General features: G+C 35.5%; 1 protein-coding gene across 1 annotated transcript in view; it reads right to left on the minus strand.

Annotated features, from left to right (window-relative positions):
- CSMD3 (CUB and Sushi multiple domains 3) overlaps nt 1-17,838 on the minus strand; it is a 693,764-nt gene that overhangs the window by 240,278 nt on the left and 435,648 nt on the right. The window contains exons 21-22 of the mRNA XM_026101199.2: nt 14,019-14,234; nt 13,229-13,417 (exon numbers count right to left, since the gene is read on the minus strand). Coding sequence (XP_025956984.2) covers nt 13,229-13,417; nt 14,019-14,234 — 405 coding nt within the window. The remainder of the gene's footprint in view (nt 1-13,228; nt 13,418-14,018; nt 14,235-17,838) is intronic.

Raw genomic sequence — 17,838 nt, forward strand, 5'->3', positions numbered from 1 at the left:
CACAATTGAGGCCTTTGCTAATTAAGATCTAGAATTAGGCAGAAGCAGGGAACCTTCTAGTCTACATGATTATGTGTATCCTTTTGTCTCACTCTTAAATAAATGGGTATTTGCAACTCTGGGAATGCATAGGTCAGTTTGAACCACAGCACACAAGAGTAAGATAATTGTAATTAAAAGTTTGAAGGATATCCTCTTCTGTTCCAGAGAGATAGAAAAGTCAAAAGATGCAAGGTATTTATTGCATTAAATATTGCATTACATAGATCAAACACTAACTGTTCAGCCATTTAACTAATATTTGAGAACCATGCTATGTTTTATGTTACAAATAAGGAAATTGCTCCTGTCAGATAAAATTTATACATCCGATTGTACTTTTCTTAACATTGAGGTAAAATAAAAGCTTTGAGATGCTTGGAACACAGTATGTACGATCTCAACCCTCTTTGTTTCATAGAAGAAAGTAAGTTTAGTAAAAGTAGTTTTGGAAACCGTAATATAAAAGATGAACATGTGCCATAGCATTTGGTTAAATCATTACAGTTCCAAGGCAGTGCACACTGCAGCCTATAAAAGTAGTTTTTATTGTGCACTTTCTCAGAGAATCAACAGTGTAAACTATGACTTAAAAAAACAGTATAATTCTGAATAAATGCAGTATCAAAAAGGGAAGATATGCATTCAATATTTTAAGACCTGCCAAACTATACCATAGACAATTCTCTCTCTCAGATTCCACTTTGATTTCTAAACCTTACAGACAGTTATTTCAGTTAAAATATATACACAACTTCAAATAATCTATGGTTACCTTGTATTCACTGATGTTAGTACTATAGCATAAAACAAAACAGAGCATAATATCTGTATGTCTGGTTAAGTGCTGAGTCAGGGGAAAAAACATTAACTGAGTTCTTAAACTTAAAATAAATATAAATAATAAATGTAGTTTGTTTAAAATGTTTGGAAAATCTTAAAAGGCATTACAGAGAGAATGACAGAAAAGAGACAGAAGGAAGAGATAAACAGGGATAAAATGAATGGAAAACAGCTAAATAATTAAAGACAGAAGAGAAAAGAAAAAGGAACAGAACACTATTTCTGAAATAAAAGAAAAATGACAGAGGAACAGAAAGGTTAAGATTGTTCTTTAAAAAAAAACAAGTATAACTATATCTGTTACCAAGCACCTCTGCACTGTCTTAATGTTTCATTAAGTAAAATTCTTTATTCAGTAGAAAGAAATACCATGTTCTTTTAGTGACAAAGGTAAAATATACATATATTTATTTTAGCTGAAACTAAGACTCTACTGTTCATATCTTGCTGGTAGGGAAAAAAAAGGTAAAAATCTTCCTCTGTGAGAGAGTGACTGTAATAAGGTCAACAATAGAAAACATCCAGCTATGTTTTGACAAGGAGTTTAATGGAGCATATACAGTATAATGATATAATGAAATAAATCACTATTTCTGAACTTTGCCAGAAATGTAAAATTGTTTCAGTATTAAAAATGAACATAAACAAAGACTCAAAAAAAAAAAAAATGACAGGAAAATATTGATGTAACGAGCTATTAACTGCTATAAGAAATAACTATTATGTTTTCTTTGGTTATGAATATGTGTTTGCTGCAAATTTTCATAATAGAACAGATGAGTTTATGATTTGTTTGTGTATTTAAATTCTGTAATTGTGTAAAATGCCATTGTTACTGTAACCAAGGAATGAAATGCATCTGTTTGGGTAATTCAATCATTTGAAAACAATTCTTCGATGAATGGGATTTTTTCAAACGCGCTCTATTAGGAGGATTTTGCAAGGTTTCTCACAATTCAGTTGATGAAATGCTAACCACAAATAACTACCAAACAGCAAAATGAGATGTGCAGCTACAGATAAAAATTTGGCCAGTCTTTTCTTCAAGATGAACTGTTGGAATCAAAAGATAAGAACTGCAAACAGCAGTTCCATATTCTGAAAAGATCTTATATCTCTTGGTTAGGAGACTAAACAGAAGCTTCACTAGGAAGTAAACAGAGGCATTCTTAAAAGGGTTTGATCTTTCGGCAGCAGACTCAAAATCAACAGCTACTTCAGAAAGCATATCTAAATTCAGCGGTCAACAAATTGTTTCTCATAAATCCCTTAGAAGTGTGACCACTTCAGCTGATTGAAGAAGCAAGCAAGATAACAGAAGCCTTATCCAAGTAAGACAACAAAACAGAGAACAGCAAGGCAGTCCTGAAATGATTAAATTGCTGAACTGAAGCACTCTTTCCGTGTACACCTTGAGCTATGAGGTCACCAAGCGACTTCCAGGTGATTTGCTGTTCTGACACAGGTGAGCTACAGTGGCTTTCAGGGACTGCTGGGATGATGAAGAGGATGGAAAGAACGTTGCTCTTCTTACATTAGCATAAGGGCAACAACAGTGTGTGTTTTTTACTTTTATTTTATATCGTTCCAGAAGATCAGATTTCCCTTCATAGAGCAAAAAAGGAAAGACTATCATTTTTGATTAAATGTGGGTGTCTGCAGTATACACATCTCCATCAGAGGTGATCCAAACAATACCTACGCCTCCTTCAGCAACCAATAGAGAACTCCTCATCGCATTCAGCAAAATTTAGGTCATGCTTCTCTTCATAAAGCAATGTCTTGCACCTGAGGCTTCCCTGATCAGACTGATTAATCTCCACTGGCTACAAACAGGAGCCTGGACAGCTAGTGCAAAAGTACCCTGTTGGCAACTAAAGTTAACAGGGACGGATTCTGCTCTTGATGGCAAAAATCACGGCAAGGCAAAGAAGGAAACCCAACTAAGAGGAATGATCTTCATTCCAATTTGTGACCACTAGGTGAATTTTCAGTATATTTTGCACATATTCTTATGGCTGTTTCCTGCACTTCTACAGTACTATTTATACTGGAGCTTTGTACTGAAAGACACTATCAGATTTGATAAGCTATTACATTTCAAGACCTGAACATAATTTTGCAACAGGTTGATATTTCTACTAATACACCCTCCCTCCAAAAAAGGAATTTTTAGAAGCAGTGATTTACCTTATTACTATTATTTTTCATAACTAATAGTTCCAGATGACATGAATGGGGAGGAGTCCCATATACTTTAAACATGTCCCTGCAAAGGAACCAATCAAAGAAGGATAGGGAAATAGCTTGGTAGATGAACACCTGTGTTAGTATTTGCAAGGTAACATGTACTAAAGAATATATATTCTCCAATGGGAGCATCTAAACAGTCAATGTGCGTTATTTGGCTTTAAACTAACTAAAACATGCTCATTACAAAAAACAAAGAACTCAAGATGTCACTGTTGGGACTCAGTGAAAAATGCCACTCAATGGACAGGAACAGTTAAAACACTATGTAAAACACTAGAATATATAATAAATTTTAACTGATAACATTTCATTATCATACTAGCATTAGCATTCATATAGCATTCTCATACTATAATGCTAACAGATGGTGTGCCCTCAAAGGCTGTGTTTTGCTTCTTTCAGGACATCCTATCCCTGAAGAAAACAACAGAAATAGAAGATATTCCAAGATGACAAGAGATGTACTTGAAGGAATAAACTTATTTCTGATTAATAATAGAAAGATTAGGAATAGTTTGTTCTGAGAGGAAGCAAAGAAACAAATACGAGTAAGTATTACGAAACTTAAAACAAGCATTCACGTTGCTAAAATATTCCCTATCTTAAAAGAAAACTCAGTTAAAACTAACAGAAGGAAACCTTTTTAATCCCAAAACATTAGAAAGAACCCTTCGCCTTAGGTATTGTATATGTACAGAAATGGGTAAAGCTGTGCAGCAAGACTGGCTGGCAATACAGCATGGGAAGCACAGAGGATCTCACTAATGGATCTCCAGCTGCAGGGCCTTGCAATTACTGCACATGTATCTGATGTACAGTCTTCACTTCACTGGCTATATAATTGTGCTTCAGTTAAACACTGAATTTCTTTTTTCTCGCACACAATATAGGCTTTCAGACATTTCTATTTTTCACTCCTCACGGATCCCCTGCAAAGGCCCTTCACATAAGCTGTGTACAGAAGTTACACAGGTAAACAGGATGAACTACTACTTAATCAAAAGTCTTCTTTACTAGCCAAGACCCATATAAAATATTATTGAAAACAATGCAAGAAACATGATATACATGTATGGATTTGCCTGCAGTTTGCTTGTCTGTTTTTCATAAATGTTAGATACAGTTCTTTGGAAGTGCATTCATTGAAGCCTCTGACCCTCAGCTGCTGCCATTAGGATGGATTCAGAAAAATGGTCAGCAAATGTTAAAATGAGAAATATAACTAAAAGTTGCATATGAACAGAAGGAAAAAAGATTTTAAACTCAGTGTCTTCCAGCCAATGTTTAACAGACTGGAGGAGTTTTGTAAAATCCCAAGAAGGGCAAAGGAAAAGGGCCTATACAGTCGGGAGACAACGAAGAGACTTGGTTATTTTCTTTATGAAGACCTACAAGCAACTGTGGGTTGCAAGTTTTGACATGACAGTTACAATAAAAGGTAAGGTAATCTGGCTATCAAGCAGTCTTATAGGAAAAGAAGGGGGGCAGGGAAGAAAAAAGAAGAGAGAAAAGAAGAAAAAAGAAGAGGGGAGGAAAGAAAAAAGAAAAGCAGAGGAGAAGGGAGGGACAGAGAGGAGAGGAGAAAGGAAAGGGGAGTAACCCAGTAAAGAAACAGCATTTACATCTGTGCTTTACATAAATTAAAGCTCATGCTTTATCAGTCTTTCCCAGCATAAGGCAATATTCTATTTTGCAAGTAGATTCATCCATGTTATTGATAGATTAAGGTCCTATACATTCAGATAGTAATTCAGTACAGTAAAAATATGCAGAGCTAAATAAAGCAGCCTCAAAAACAGTCAAGTGTAAAATTTCCTGCTTCTTTTCTTTTTCTTCCTCTTCTTTTTTTCCACTGTAGTAAATGTTTTAAACAAAGGCAGAGGTAAATTTAATGGCATCATTAAATTGAACGAAAATATTTTCTTTATCCACCTTTTCCACTTCAAGTAAAATTCTGTGAACATGTACATGCCTTTTATAAATTCACAGGTTTAAAGATTTCATGTTGAAAAGTCAGTTAAAAAGGCCTTCGTTTGCAGGAAGCAGGTAGCAGCTGCTATGCTAATGGTTCTATGTGAGGTTATATGCTAAGCTGGTGATGCTTCAGTCGCTTCTCTCCTTCAACCTTGATGGTCCTAAATCCTCCATTACACCTGCAATTGGTATTTATCTTACCCCAGTATGAATTCAGGAAGCTGAACAAACAGAAAAGCATCGTTTCTGTAGGTTTGGTTTCTGCCTCATATTGACTCACTGACAATGGAATAAAGGATTTGCTATAAAGTGTGCAGACAGTGCTCATTTTAGAGGATGAAAGGATGCTGGAGAACAGAATAAAATCCCTTAATATTCTTAACAAATTGGAGAGCAAGCCTGAATAAGCAAGAGGCAAATTCAATAAAAAGAAAAGCAAAGTTTTATGATTAGATAGAGGTAATCAGCTGCAAAAGAAGATGTAGAATTACAGATCAAAATTTTGGATAACTCAAAAGCTTGCTTTTTTCACAGTAGCATGAGATCAAGATATTAAAACGTGAGTACTGCCTATAATATGCCTCTTTTTTTTCTGGTATTGATAAGGCTTAAAATCTGAATACTGTATTGAGCATTTGGAAATTCATTTCAAGGGATAGGCAGGTGGATAACTATAGACATTTTCAGAGGCAAGAATGATGACAAATCTGGAAATGTGCGTTTCTAAAAAAAGACTGAAGATTGTTATCTCTTGATCTGAAAGAAGGCTTGAGTCTTCAACATATATAAAAAGCTAAAGAGAGAAGAGGAATAACTTATAAAGTTAAATAAACTTGCTTTCAACATTGACCACTTCACCAAGAATAAAACCTTCCTTTTTTCTACTTTTAGTTATTTGCATAAAGAAACATTATCTTTCATAGGATAAAGTATTTGATATTATTTCTTGCTAATCAGGTCAATGCAGATTTAAATAAAAATATAAATGTACTCACAACTGTATTCTACTGTGATCAAATTCTCAATTAGTGTTAGTTTTCTTAAAATAGTATTCATTACATGTCTATAGCTGTATTTGAAAGGAAATAGGAATTTCATTCAGATACCAAAAACAGCCAACAAAACAAAACAAAATGACAACAATATGTCAACATGGTTTGTTAGTTAATGAAATCTACTATACATATGCTGAAAACATAAGCAATATAATTCAGCTCAGTGATTAAGACCTCTGCCCCAAAATGAGCTGAATCATATACTGGACTTCTTTAATTTTATTGGTCAGATAGCCATTTACTATAAAGGCAACCTTAGGTTATTAGAAATGATGTACAAATAAACAAATGAGATAGCAACATGTATTTATATGAACCCCATCCAAGACAAAGTAAATCTACCAGCATGTGGTTTGTTCTTCAAAATTATCACGTGTAGTTAGTGAACGTGATCATTTCTAATCACTGTGCTCATCAGGATTTATGACTAGTAATTTTAACTCTGTCATAGTTTTTCAATTTTGAAGAAAACAATCATTTAACAGAACCAGTTATAAGCAAACAGAAATATGGAAAATATTTCTGAATTTTTAGAAAAGAGTAATGTTAAAAACCTGGTGCAGCACGATATCAAGCCCTGCTGGATTTAGAGAATTCTATCATTTGAACAGTTCAGCTTTAAAAATTCAGTAGCAAATACATACTATTAGAACATAACTTTTTAATTTATTTTCATGAACCAAAATTAAGTTTAGTCTTGATTTTAAATTCAATTTTGAATAGGTGTATCTTTAGATATTAAAAAAACAGTAATAATTAAAATGTCCCACTTATTCTTCTGACGTCTGAATAAGCAGATGAAAGATAGCTTTACTTCTCTGGCAGGTTGATATTTGATTTCCACTAATTCTCTTTTATTATGATTGGATACAGTTTTGGGATTCAGCACATTGGCCTAACATGTTTTCAGAAAAGGATGTTTGATAAAGGCTCTGGCAAGATCTTTCAACATTCTTGTTATCCATCTACATTTCAGATTGCTTTTTAAATTTCTTTATACTGTTGACCATAACTATTTCCACAGTTTAATAATAGTTGAAGGGAAATGTATTGATTTCTATCAGTTTTGCATTTTTAAATTTTCAGTTGAACAGCTCTTTTTCTTACAGTAAAGAAAGAGAAAATGGAAGCTCTTGATCTAGTTTTCTTATGCCATTTATTATAGCAAACAGACATTTCTCCATCTCTTTTCATATTAAAATGTGTCTGAGCTCATAATCTTTCTTCCTGCCATTCTCTGAACTCTTACTAGTTCTGCAGCATCTTTATGGAGATGTATTTGGAAATATTTCTAATAACACTATTTATTACAAGCAGTCTGTATCCCAACTCTTCTACACAACATGCAATATCATTTTTATTTTGACCCCTGGGTATCAACAAATTATTCTCAGTGTCTCGTAAGTCAGCTTCTTAGGTTGATCACACTGATTTAGAATTTGTAAGATGTATGACTACCCTGGGTCTTTTTTCTTCTTCACTGCATTTATCAAACCTCACATTTATTTACCACTGACTTTATCTGTCCATTCATTATTATGTCTCTCAGGTTCTTCAAAGTTTTCTTCTGGTTGTAACTATTCTGATCAACTTTCTGTTATCTATTCATATTGCTGCTGTGGAGTTCACCTCTCTTTCAGATCAGCAGTAACTGCAGTAAGCAATATAAAACATAATATACAAATCTGATGATCAATCTTTATCAAGCATTCTCTTTGATTCCTAACAAACTTTTGATTTTTACAAAAAAATTTTTCATCCCATGACAAATTAATAGAAACTTATGTGAAAGCTTATTAAGATTTACTGAAAAAAAGGTTAGATTCTTCTTTATCCATTACTTCTCTGTTATTTTCATAAAATCTAAATGATTATTTCTCTTTACTGGACCTGGAGCACTGGGTGAAAGCTGGCAGGAAATTCTGACTCATAAAGATGACTGTTTTAACTGAAAGACTAACCATTTTCCGTGTTGGCCCAGGAAAAAAGAGGTGAATAACAATAGCTAGAAAATGTTCCAACAGTGTACACACAACGCTTTCCTAATGTACACACAGGATCACAATCCATTTTTTTCCTCAGGGTGCAAAGGAAATCAAGTCATACTGGGAATAAGTCAGAGAGTAATAATACAGACTCAGAATTTCAAAATGTTGGTAGCTTAGATCTTTAGCTGCCCATTACTATAAGGATGGCATAATGTGAAAATATACTTAAAAGCTAGTTTCAGAAACACAGAAGGCACAGCTTGTTTTTGTTTGCATTTGAAGATGTTATAGAGACATAATAATTACTAATTCTTAAGTATTCCCACTCTCTTGGAAATCTAGTGCAGGTATGCATCCTTGGCAGTACCAGAACCATATTCTGAAGCACTTTCCAACCAGGTCAAGCAGATCTACTGCACAATCGGCCAATTGGCTTGCTGTTGCTGTCCTTTTTCTTTTGGCCCTGTTTGTGGCACCAGAAATTCAGCAGAATTCAACAGAAAACCATCCTGAGATGCCCTGTTGAGGGTCCGAGCTACACTGAGGTGGCTAGATCCCAGACAAGCATATTGCCATAGATGCATTTTTGATGATTGTTTTTTCCTGTAAATTAAAGGTTACAACACATATAAGGTCACCTTTTCATTGAGACCAACCCAGAAACAGCTGAGTATCTGAAAGATTTATTTTGAGCATTTTGAAACTGATTTTCATACACATATACATTTTTTTCATGTTACTAATTCACCTGTCAGCAAGAGGCAGATCTTTTCACTAAACTTCTGATAATACCTGTTAATTTATTTTATAATGAAATGTAATGAGCTATGAATCTTGCCTAATTCTCTGAGAAATAAAATAACAGATACAGAAATATGTATCACCAAAATAGAGACTGTATACATAAATATATAAACATGTATCACCACAATGAGGATTATTTTACTTACTTAGGTGGTGAATTCCAAGCAATCTAAGGGAGCTAAGTACCCAAATCACACTGCATTTTAAGCATCAGAAACACACAAAATCTAGTGTGAAATACTGTTGGCTACAAATCTGTTTCTGAATAGCAAATAAACTTCATAATGCAATGAATTTTGTAACCGCACAAAAATGGTTGTGGGAGGATCATACGCCGTGATCATCTAAAAACAGCCAAGGATCAAAATAGAGGCTGCAACGATAGCTGAGGAACTCAGAGCAAATACTGTTGCCTTCCACCATAGCTTTGCCCTTGGCTATAATAGAAAAGCGATTCCTTAGGGAGCAAAGGACTCATATGCTTTAAGCAACTACCTCATAGGAGGATAAAAGAGAAGCAGTAAAAGCAGAGGATTTGGAAACCCTGACCCATGGAAGTTACCTGCTCAAATTTCCAGGCATTAAGAGGTACCCCATGAAACACATCAAAGCAGCAATTTGTGGAGTACAGGTTTACTTAACTGACTTAATGGCACATGTTAATGGCACGTGTGACACTAATCACTGCAGGAATATAGGAACAGAGTTAAAGAAGCATTGACAGAGTTTCTGTTGTGAGAAGAGACTATATAAAAGACTGAGTCCTGTTTGGGACCTGAGTCCTGAGCAAAATGAGCTTAGACAGGAGCTGTTGATTCAGCTGCAGGAGAAAGAGCTAAGTGAGAAGTTACACAGACCCTAACAGAGAAACTGCGGAAGAGCCCTGGGGCTCCTGTTGTAAGGTGCAGCAAGGAAACAAGGGCTTCCCAGTGCCTTAATGCTCTTGGGTAGGGCAGCCACACAGCTTGGCCGCGGGGCCGGCCCGTACGGAGGGGGGCACTGATAACAGCCTGCATCCCATGAACACGATTAAAAGAGGAATGATGACCTACACTGCCTAGCCTTCTGATGACAGTTTCCAAGCGAGTTAATAAAATGCTGGCATAATTAAAGCATAGCTTTTACTTTTGTCTTTCTCCCACTTGTCCAAAACAAAAAAAAGACAAAAAGTTTATCCATTGGATGTCAAAAAGGCATGTGTTTTGAAAACCAAATTGTTGATCTAAAACACTACCTTGATGTCATTCAGCTTTCAAGAGGAATTAAAAAAGTGCGGATAAAATTTTAGTATGGTAATCATGTCAAAGACATGTAATACGCACAAAGGGTATATGTATAGGCAAAGACAAAACAGGAGGTGGGACCAGCAGCTATCTTCTACAAATGCTAAATATATTCAAGCACGTGAAACACAAAAAGAATGGCAAAAACATCAGAACAGAATTCTGTACTATTAAATTATCACAGTAGATAACCAATAATTTGAAAGAGTGAAACAGCATGTAGAATATTACAGTCAGAGCACACAGAAGAAAAATCCAACATTTGGAAGGTGGACGGCATGCCCGCCTTGCGAACTTGCCACTTCTCACTAATTTGTGACAGGACGCATTGCTTTATGTATGCATAAGCCACTGCTAACAATCTGCAATTGTGATTTTTGTTGTCCAAATTAGAACAAATTATAGAAATAATTACTGCTAAAAGAAATAGTTCTATAGTCATTTCCTATAATTCAGACTTTTTCTGCTTTCTCCTAAGAATTGTTATAATACATCGTAAGTTATGACATGTTTCTCTGTCATACGTAACATGCATCCTCACAAACTCTGATATGAAAATCTAACCAAAATAAAAACATGTCATCTTGAAAAAAATAACGTTGCCTATTTATATAATAAAGGGCATTACAATTCTTTCTTGAAATAAGGAAAGTAGTATTGATTTTTAATTTAAAAAAAAGAAGGGTGCAAAGGATGTTGATGTACTAAGACAATGTGGAAAACTGGACACCAGCGTAGTTTCAGATGAAAGCAAAATCAACCTCACTTTTTAAACTGACGTCATCACATACAACCAATAAATCTACTAAATTAATTCAGTCCTCTCCTGTTTAAGGAATGCTCATAAGCTATTAATGATTCCAATCATCTTTCAAAATTTTGAATTTAGTCAAGTACCTGATAGTGAATAGACCAAGACATACTGCAAAGTCCATTAGTGGCCATTCAGACTACATCAGAATACCACCAGGACAATTCTGACTTGTCCTAATCTCCTTGTTCCTCAAAAGCATGTGAACTAGGGATCAGTCATAGATAACACAAATTTTTCAGACACCCTATTAATTTCCATACTCTTTCTGAAGGCCCAAAACACCATCTCCCATCACATGACTAGAACTGTCACCATCATTAAGGATTTCTTATCATGTGAATAGAAGCACTTTTATCCTATGCTAATGAAACACTTGGCTTTGGTGACATTACCTGTGTCTACACTGCTAAATGTATCTGCTCTTGGAAAAGATCCCTGTCTCCCAAGCTACATGATGCAGGATGGTGCCAGTTTCAGGCTGACTGAGTGAGCCCAGCTCCCTCAGCCTCTTGCAACAGCCAGTGCTCCAGCCTCCCACCATCTGGGTGGCCCTTCACTGAAACTGCTCCAGTTTCTCTGCATCTTTCTTTTATTCTGTTATTGCATTGACAAGCAGGGCACAAACAGCAGGGAACAGTGGTTCCCAAGTATAGAAGTGAGTATAGAAGTGAAAAAATGTAAGTAATATCAGAAGCATTAATGCTTGTGAATCACTTCTGTAAAAAACTGCCAAGCATGAGCAACAGTAACAACATGCAGATTTTTGCATCCAATACAAGTGGTCAATGGTAAGAGAACTTCTGCTTTCCAGTTTTGTTTGAATTCCTTTATCATGGCATATCAGTTAAACACAAAATTGACAAAGGATGAACATTTGTGGGGAAAAAAGGTTCATGAAGTCATTCTGGGGAGACTATCTTTTATTTTCAAAGATTAGGAGAAAATATGTGGATGCACAATTCCCTCCCAAACACATAAAGCAAAGCTTTACTGGAATGTAACTCACTCTTTGTGTACCAGCCTCTCTTTTTTTCCCCCAAGCACACAAACGCAAACATTATTTTCTATGTCATGAAAACTAAATAGCAATTATTTTCATTTATGCTTCTGATCGAGTTCTTTACTGCTGATTTACAAATCCATTTTCAGATACACATACATTTCCAGGAATTTATTACTAAAATTTCACCTGTCTTCACAACTGTGCATGCATTCATTATTATGTTTATGGTTAAAAAAATCACTATCCTCCTTACAAAAATAACTTGTTTTTCATGTGCCACACTGACTTCTAAACTAGCTCTTTTGTATACATGCAAACATACATGTTGCTTATACACGTCAGGTTCAGAACTTTTACTATATAAGGTAAATATGAGAATATCTGCCACATGAAAATTATGATACACTAATTAATACTGGGTAAGAGTGAGCAACTAGTCAACTAATAGTTATTATACAATCAGATTTTGAAAAAAAAAATCTGCAATTTAGCATGAAAAAAGAAAAAAGATTTCAAGCACACATCGATACAGATATTTTTACATATAAACTTTTCCATGCAACAGATATTCTTATAAACGTAAAATATTACAGAGTTTTGCTGTTGATTTCAGTGGGTCCAAAATTTTATGCTGAATTTTCCTACTTTTTAGAGATTTTATATTTTTGATTGTTTTAACAGGCCTCTCCTGAGGTTGTCTGTTTCTCTCCTCTAACTACATAGGAACACCAGCTTAACTGCATTCCTATATATAGACCTAATTTTATGAAATATTTCTGGCATAAATGCTTTAACTACATTTATACATTTTCATAGTACAGGTATTACCCAGAAACTTGCATCAACAAGTAAGAGTTAATTACTAGGCATCTGAACTGGTAAATGCTGACCGTAGTTTATATCCAGGTTTCTACACCTGTTCACCAAAATAAGAAAAACAAGTATCATGTCTTCATTTTTAAATGTATCAAGGTACAGACAGTGAAGTCTACTAATAGCTCTTATAATAGTTATGTTAAGAAAAATTAAAGAAATCTGACTGAAGAGATATGGAGAATGTGAAAGTACATTAAAAATTAAGAGGTGTTTACCATGCTTTTCCATGCTGTATATCTGCAACTCCATGGACAATGACTACACATACAAGCAAATGAAAGCAGCTGACCACGTACCCACACACCTTGGCAGAGGTGCACTCCATACTCGTCGGCCACCACCAAGACAAATAATCTCTGAAGCTCCTTCTAAACGATATCCAGATGAGCAGGAGAATGTCAGAATGTCTCCCACTCCAAAATTAAATCCTATTCTATTACCAAATTGTGGGATCCCAGGATCTTCACATGGCTCAAGATTATACTCTGAAAACAAAAGAGCAAGTCAACTTGTGTGAGAATTATACGAGTTTTCTATTAAGTACATTTGTAATCATGCAGTCTACTATTTTCCATATATTTCCACCTGACCATTAATACAGATTTTAGATTTGAAAACAAAATGAATGCATGAATGCTAAACTGGCAGCTATACTATGTTCAAAATAAGACCAATAAATACATTCTTAATGTATTTAAGATGCGTAACACAACACAATTTATTACTCTTACATGAGCCATAAATGTCCCAGGTACACAAAACAAACTTAAATAATATAACAGCATAAAAGCCTGACTAATTTACTCCTGGGATCATCTGGAATTTCACTAATTGAAATTGGACTAGCTCTATTTTCCTCCTTGAATTGATAATACTGCTTACAGTTTACAGCCATTTTATTAACTGTGTTGCAGAAACATCCCCATAGAGGCACAGAGGTCTACTTGGTTTGAAAATTTTGGGCTTTGGAAACAATTTATATAATTTTATGATTTGGTATACGTATTTATCAAAATCACTGCAGTTTTAAACTTTTTTTTCATAAAATACTAATTCTTTTTCCAGGTATTCCAAGTACTTCCTTACCAGAGAAAGAAATGTTAAATCCTTCATATGATATTGAAAAATCTGAAATAAAGCGCAGCTGAGCCCTGAAATTTCCATAGAGACCAGCATTGATTGGTGAAGGAAGTTCTGAGCCAGTCAGACGTGCTAATGGCTGTGTGAAACTGCCATTCTCCGTTATTAGTAAGTAGTCATGATGATCTTCCAGATGAAAGGTGTAAAAGGTGAACTGCACCCCTATTAGAAAAAGCAGAATTAGACTTACATATCACATCATTATCATAAATGTAATTATGTCACGGATTAAATTCATGCATTTCATTATCAATGGTGGTTCAGAAAATTAAGGTAGTCTATATCTAAGTCCAGTATTTCTAATAATCTTTTTTGAGTTAATCTTCTCAAAATATCTTTGCAGCAGGTCTTTTAGTTTTGATGCTACCTTTTGCTTTTGTCTTGTTGCTGAAAAATATGGACATTTGGTATAGGGAATTCTGAGACATATGCTTGGATCTTGATGTAAGACCCAATTTTGATGCAAGACTAAGCACTACATTTGTTCAAAACTGCAAATTGTTTTACACAGAATAGGAAAGGTAAATTTTATTCCCTATAGTGAGCATTATCCTTGTACAGTAACAGTGACCGAAACCTGAAAGGAAGGCTAGGAAATTATATTCTCATGCAATAAATATGTCTTAAAGGTCAAAACAGACAATTAACTTAAATTCTGCAGCTCTGTAACTGAGAGTCTGATCATGATCTTCAGATGCAAAGGACAGAAAATCCAAGTAAAAGATAAAATAGAAGACATAAACTAGCCTGAATTATTCCTGAGACTTCCACTGGGAAAGTATGCCCAGTTGCAGAAAACTTTTTAAACAATGATTCAGGTGCTATAAAATTTACCTAATAATGCAATAGTTAGGCAGATCAATGCACATGGTCTATACAAGATTGAAAATTAATGTGGTGTAAGAAGATTAATGGCCTCCAGGTACTCTCATGAGAAAAAGATTTTTAATAGCAGACACATTTAACTTCCTAGGAAAAGTAAACAAATATCCTCCCGCCCACCCAAAAAGACTAACAAAGGCAAGAGGTCAAGTTTCTGATTGCTAGGCCACTAGCAACCTTGCAGAGGTTCAGCCAGAGCTTAGTAACTACTGAGAAGAACAGCAACAGGATTATCCTGGGTCTCATGAAAACTTACTGTGGGTATTTGAGAAGACTTGTGAGATTGTGTACATCTTAATATGGATTTTTTTAATGGCATTGTGAGACTCTGCAAAACTTTTTATGGGATGTTTAGGGCCAAAGGCAAGGAAAAGGAGAGATCAAGGTGGATCAGGGAGGAACAAGTGTGGGAAATTGGAAAGGAGGGGGGATAGAAAGGGCTGGTCACGTGAAACAGGAGCTGTCAGTGCGCTTCTCTGATGGCGCCCTGTGCTGCAGTCTGTCCTGCCTTCTTATCACACTCTCTTCCTGGCCCGTTTCTGTGAGCGTGAGCTCTCCGCTCAGGGTGTGAGTATACGTGTGACCACTACTGAAGGTCACTCTGGACTAACCAGTGAGCAGGACAAGCGCAGGGGACCAGCGACTGGAGTAAGGGCCCTGGTCGTGGGGGTCCAACAGCTGGAGGGAATGGGATCTGGGAGCCAGCTGCTGGAGGGACCAGGGCCAGACTCCGGAGGGTTGTGTGTGTGTATGTGTGCGCGTGCGTGTGTGTGTGTAGTCACCACATGTGCACACTCACATCCTGATCAGCCCAACCAGAAACAGGACTGGGCCGTGTGGCTTGGTCATGTTTATGTGAGTGCTGTTGGGGCTCTCACGGGTGCCAAGAAGGGCACGGCCCAGCCATGCTGGTGCCTGTGCGTGCATTGCGTGTAAGTGTGCACGGGCATCTTCGGAAAACATGCGCAGCCTTGCTCCTGGCTGGACATAGAGTCTGCTAGATTTGACTTTGCTTTTACAGAACTGTTCAACCTTCTGAAATAGATACCTCCCCCCCTTACACACCCCACGCTTGAGCTTGCAGACCAGCTAAACATGCCCTTCTTCAGAAGCTGAAGCACTGATACAGAAATTACTGGATTGGGTTGTGTTTTATTCAGAGGATAAAACTAGATAACTGCAGAAATTTGGTTTGGATTTGAAAAATTATTGATCTAATAATTATATGAGGAAAGCCGTTCATCTGTTTTGAGTATCCTGTTTATTCTCCTAAACTGTGTGACAGGCAGACTGATAAGTGGAAGAGCAACAGGATTATCACACACTGAAATCTGGAATCAAGGCCAAATTATATAGCTTTTGAGCTAATGCATGTAACTTTAGAGACTTCAGGTTGGCAAACTTTTGAATGGCTGAATTTCTAATCATAATTTAACACTGGAGACAGCGTTAACCTGATACGAAAAAAAGCACTTAAAAGAAGAACTCAATATATACACAATGAGGATGAAATTCAACCCAGATTTGTTGTATTTATTGATCCTCAAATTAATTTTGACTTTTTCATGCATGCCACTTCAACTACAAAATCAGAAATGCCAAAGAAAGCTTTACGTTAGTAACCCAAAATAAGGGAATTTCTAGGGATCATGGCTGAGCTTCACTGAGTATTGTTCAAACCCAAAGTTTAACTTAAGGGGATTTTTCAATTAATTTTCCAGCTTGCCATGACTTTTCTAAGCAAAACTGCAAGGTATATTCCAGTAGTAGCTGTACAATTTAGTTTTCTGCAGAAAACGCTCTAATCACGTTAATTTACGCTATGTGACAGATTGTGTTGTCTCCAGAGAAGTTTAAAAGATATGTTCAGGTAGATTCTCTCTCATGCTGCTTCACATACCCCCTTCTTTTTAAGGGGAATATTTAAAACCTTAAATAAAGACAGGAAGGCAAAACATATTAATTTAATGCCATATCTCAATATTACAATCCACATTGTTAGGGGAGGGGTAAATTAATTGTTCAGTTAGTTCATAGTCTAAAATCTACCATTGATACCTCATGCATTTCATTTCACTATAGATTCAATGACATGTTAACAACGGACAAAATAGAAGAATCAATGTCATGCTAGATGCTTCATTTCCACTTCATAAATAATACCAATCAGTAGGTATATTAATTATTTTTAGAATATCTTTTCTAGGATGGAAAAGGTAAGTTAAAAAAACATGCAATTTTTTAATGGACATTTAAGAATCTTAATACTGGTCCACATGAACATGAATGAAAAATCAGATTGTACTTCCAGAATTTTAGAGGCACTGGGACGGTAAAATTAAAATGTGTGTATATAGATTGCAGATGATGGTATTTAAGACAGAATATATGCATACAGAAATTGGGATTTTTTTAATAATATAGCATATGCAAATGTAAAATAGAAATCTTAGCTAAATACATTTAAATTGCCTGCTATTACTTAAGTAGTAGCAGTATGAAATCATAATACAAAGATGTATGTTTTAAAAAGCACCCCACAGCATTCTGGTGTTACAAATTAGACACTATATTCTTGGTAGCCTAACTTACACTGGCAAATTCTGACCATAAAAAGCAAAAGAAAACATTAATTAAAAAAAATCATTAGTTACAACGTAGCAAATACAAGACACTCCTTGACATTGTGAGGTTTAGATTATAATAGACATGAAATGAAGCAGAAAATGAGATTTCTAGAACAAAGTTTCTTTGTCCCATTTTTTAATAATCCGTTTTAGGTATATGGGATTAATTTTCCCTAATGATAACTATCTGAAATTTAAGTGTCTAATCCAGGCTAGTCATCCACTCTCCCTTTGCACAATTAGTCCTAGGCCTATAT

This window comes from Dromaius novaehollandiae, chromosome 2 (genome assembly GCF_036370855.1).
Source record: "Dromaius novaehollandiae isolate bDroNov1 chromosome 2, bDroNov1.hap1, whole genome shotgun sequence".
Classification (NCBI taxonomy): Eukaryota; Metazoa; Chordata; class Aves; order Casuariiformes; family Dromaiidae; genus Dromaius; species Dromaius novaehollandiae.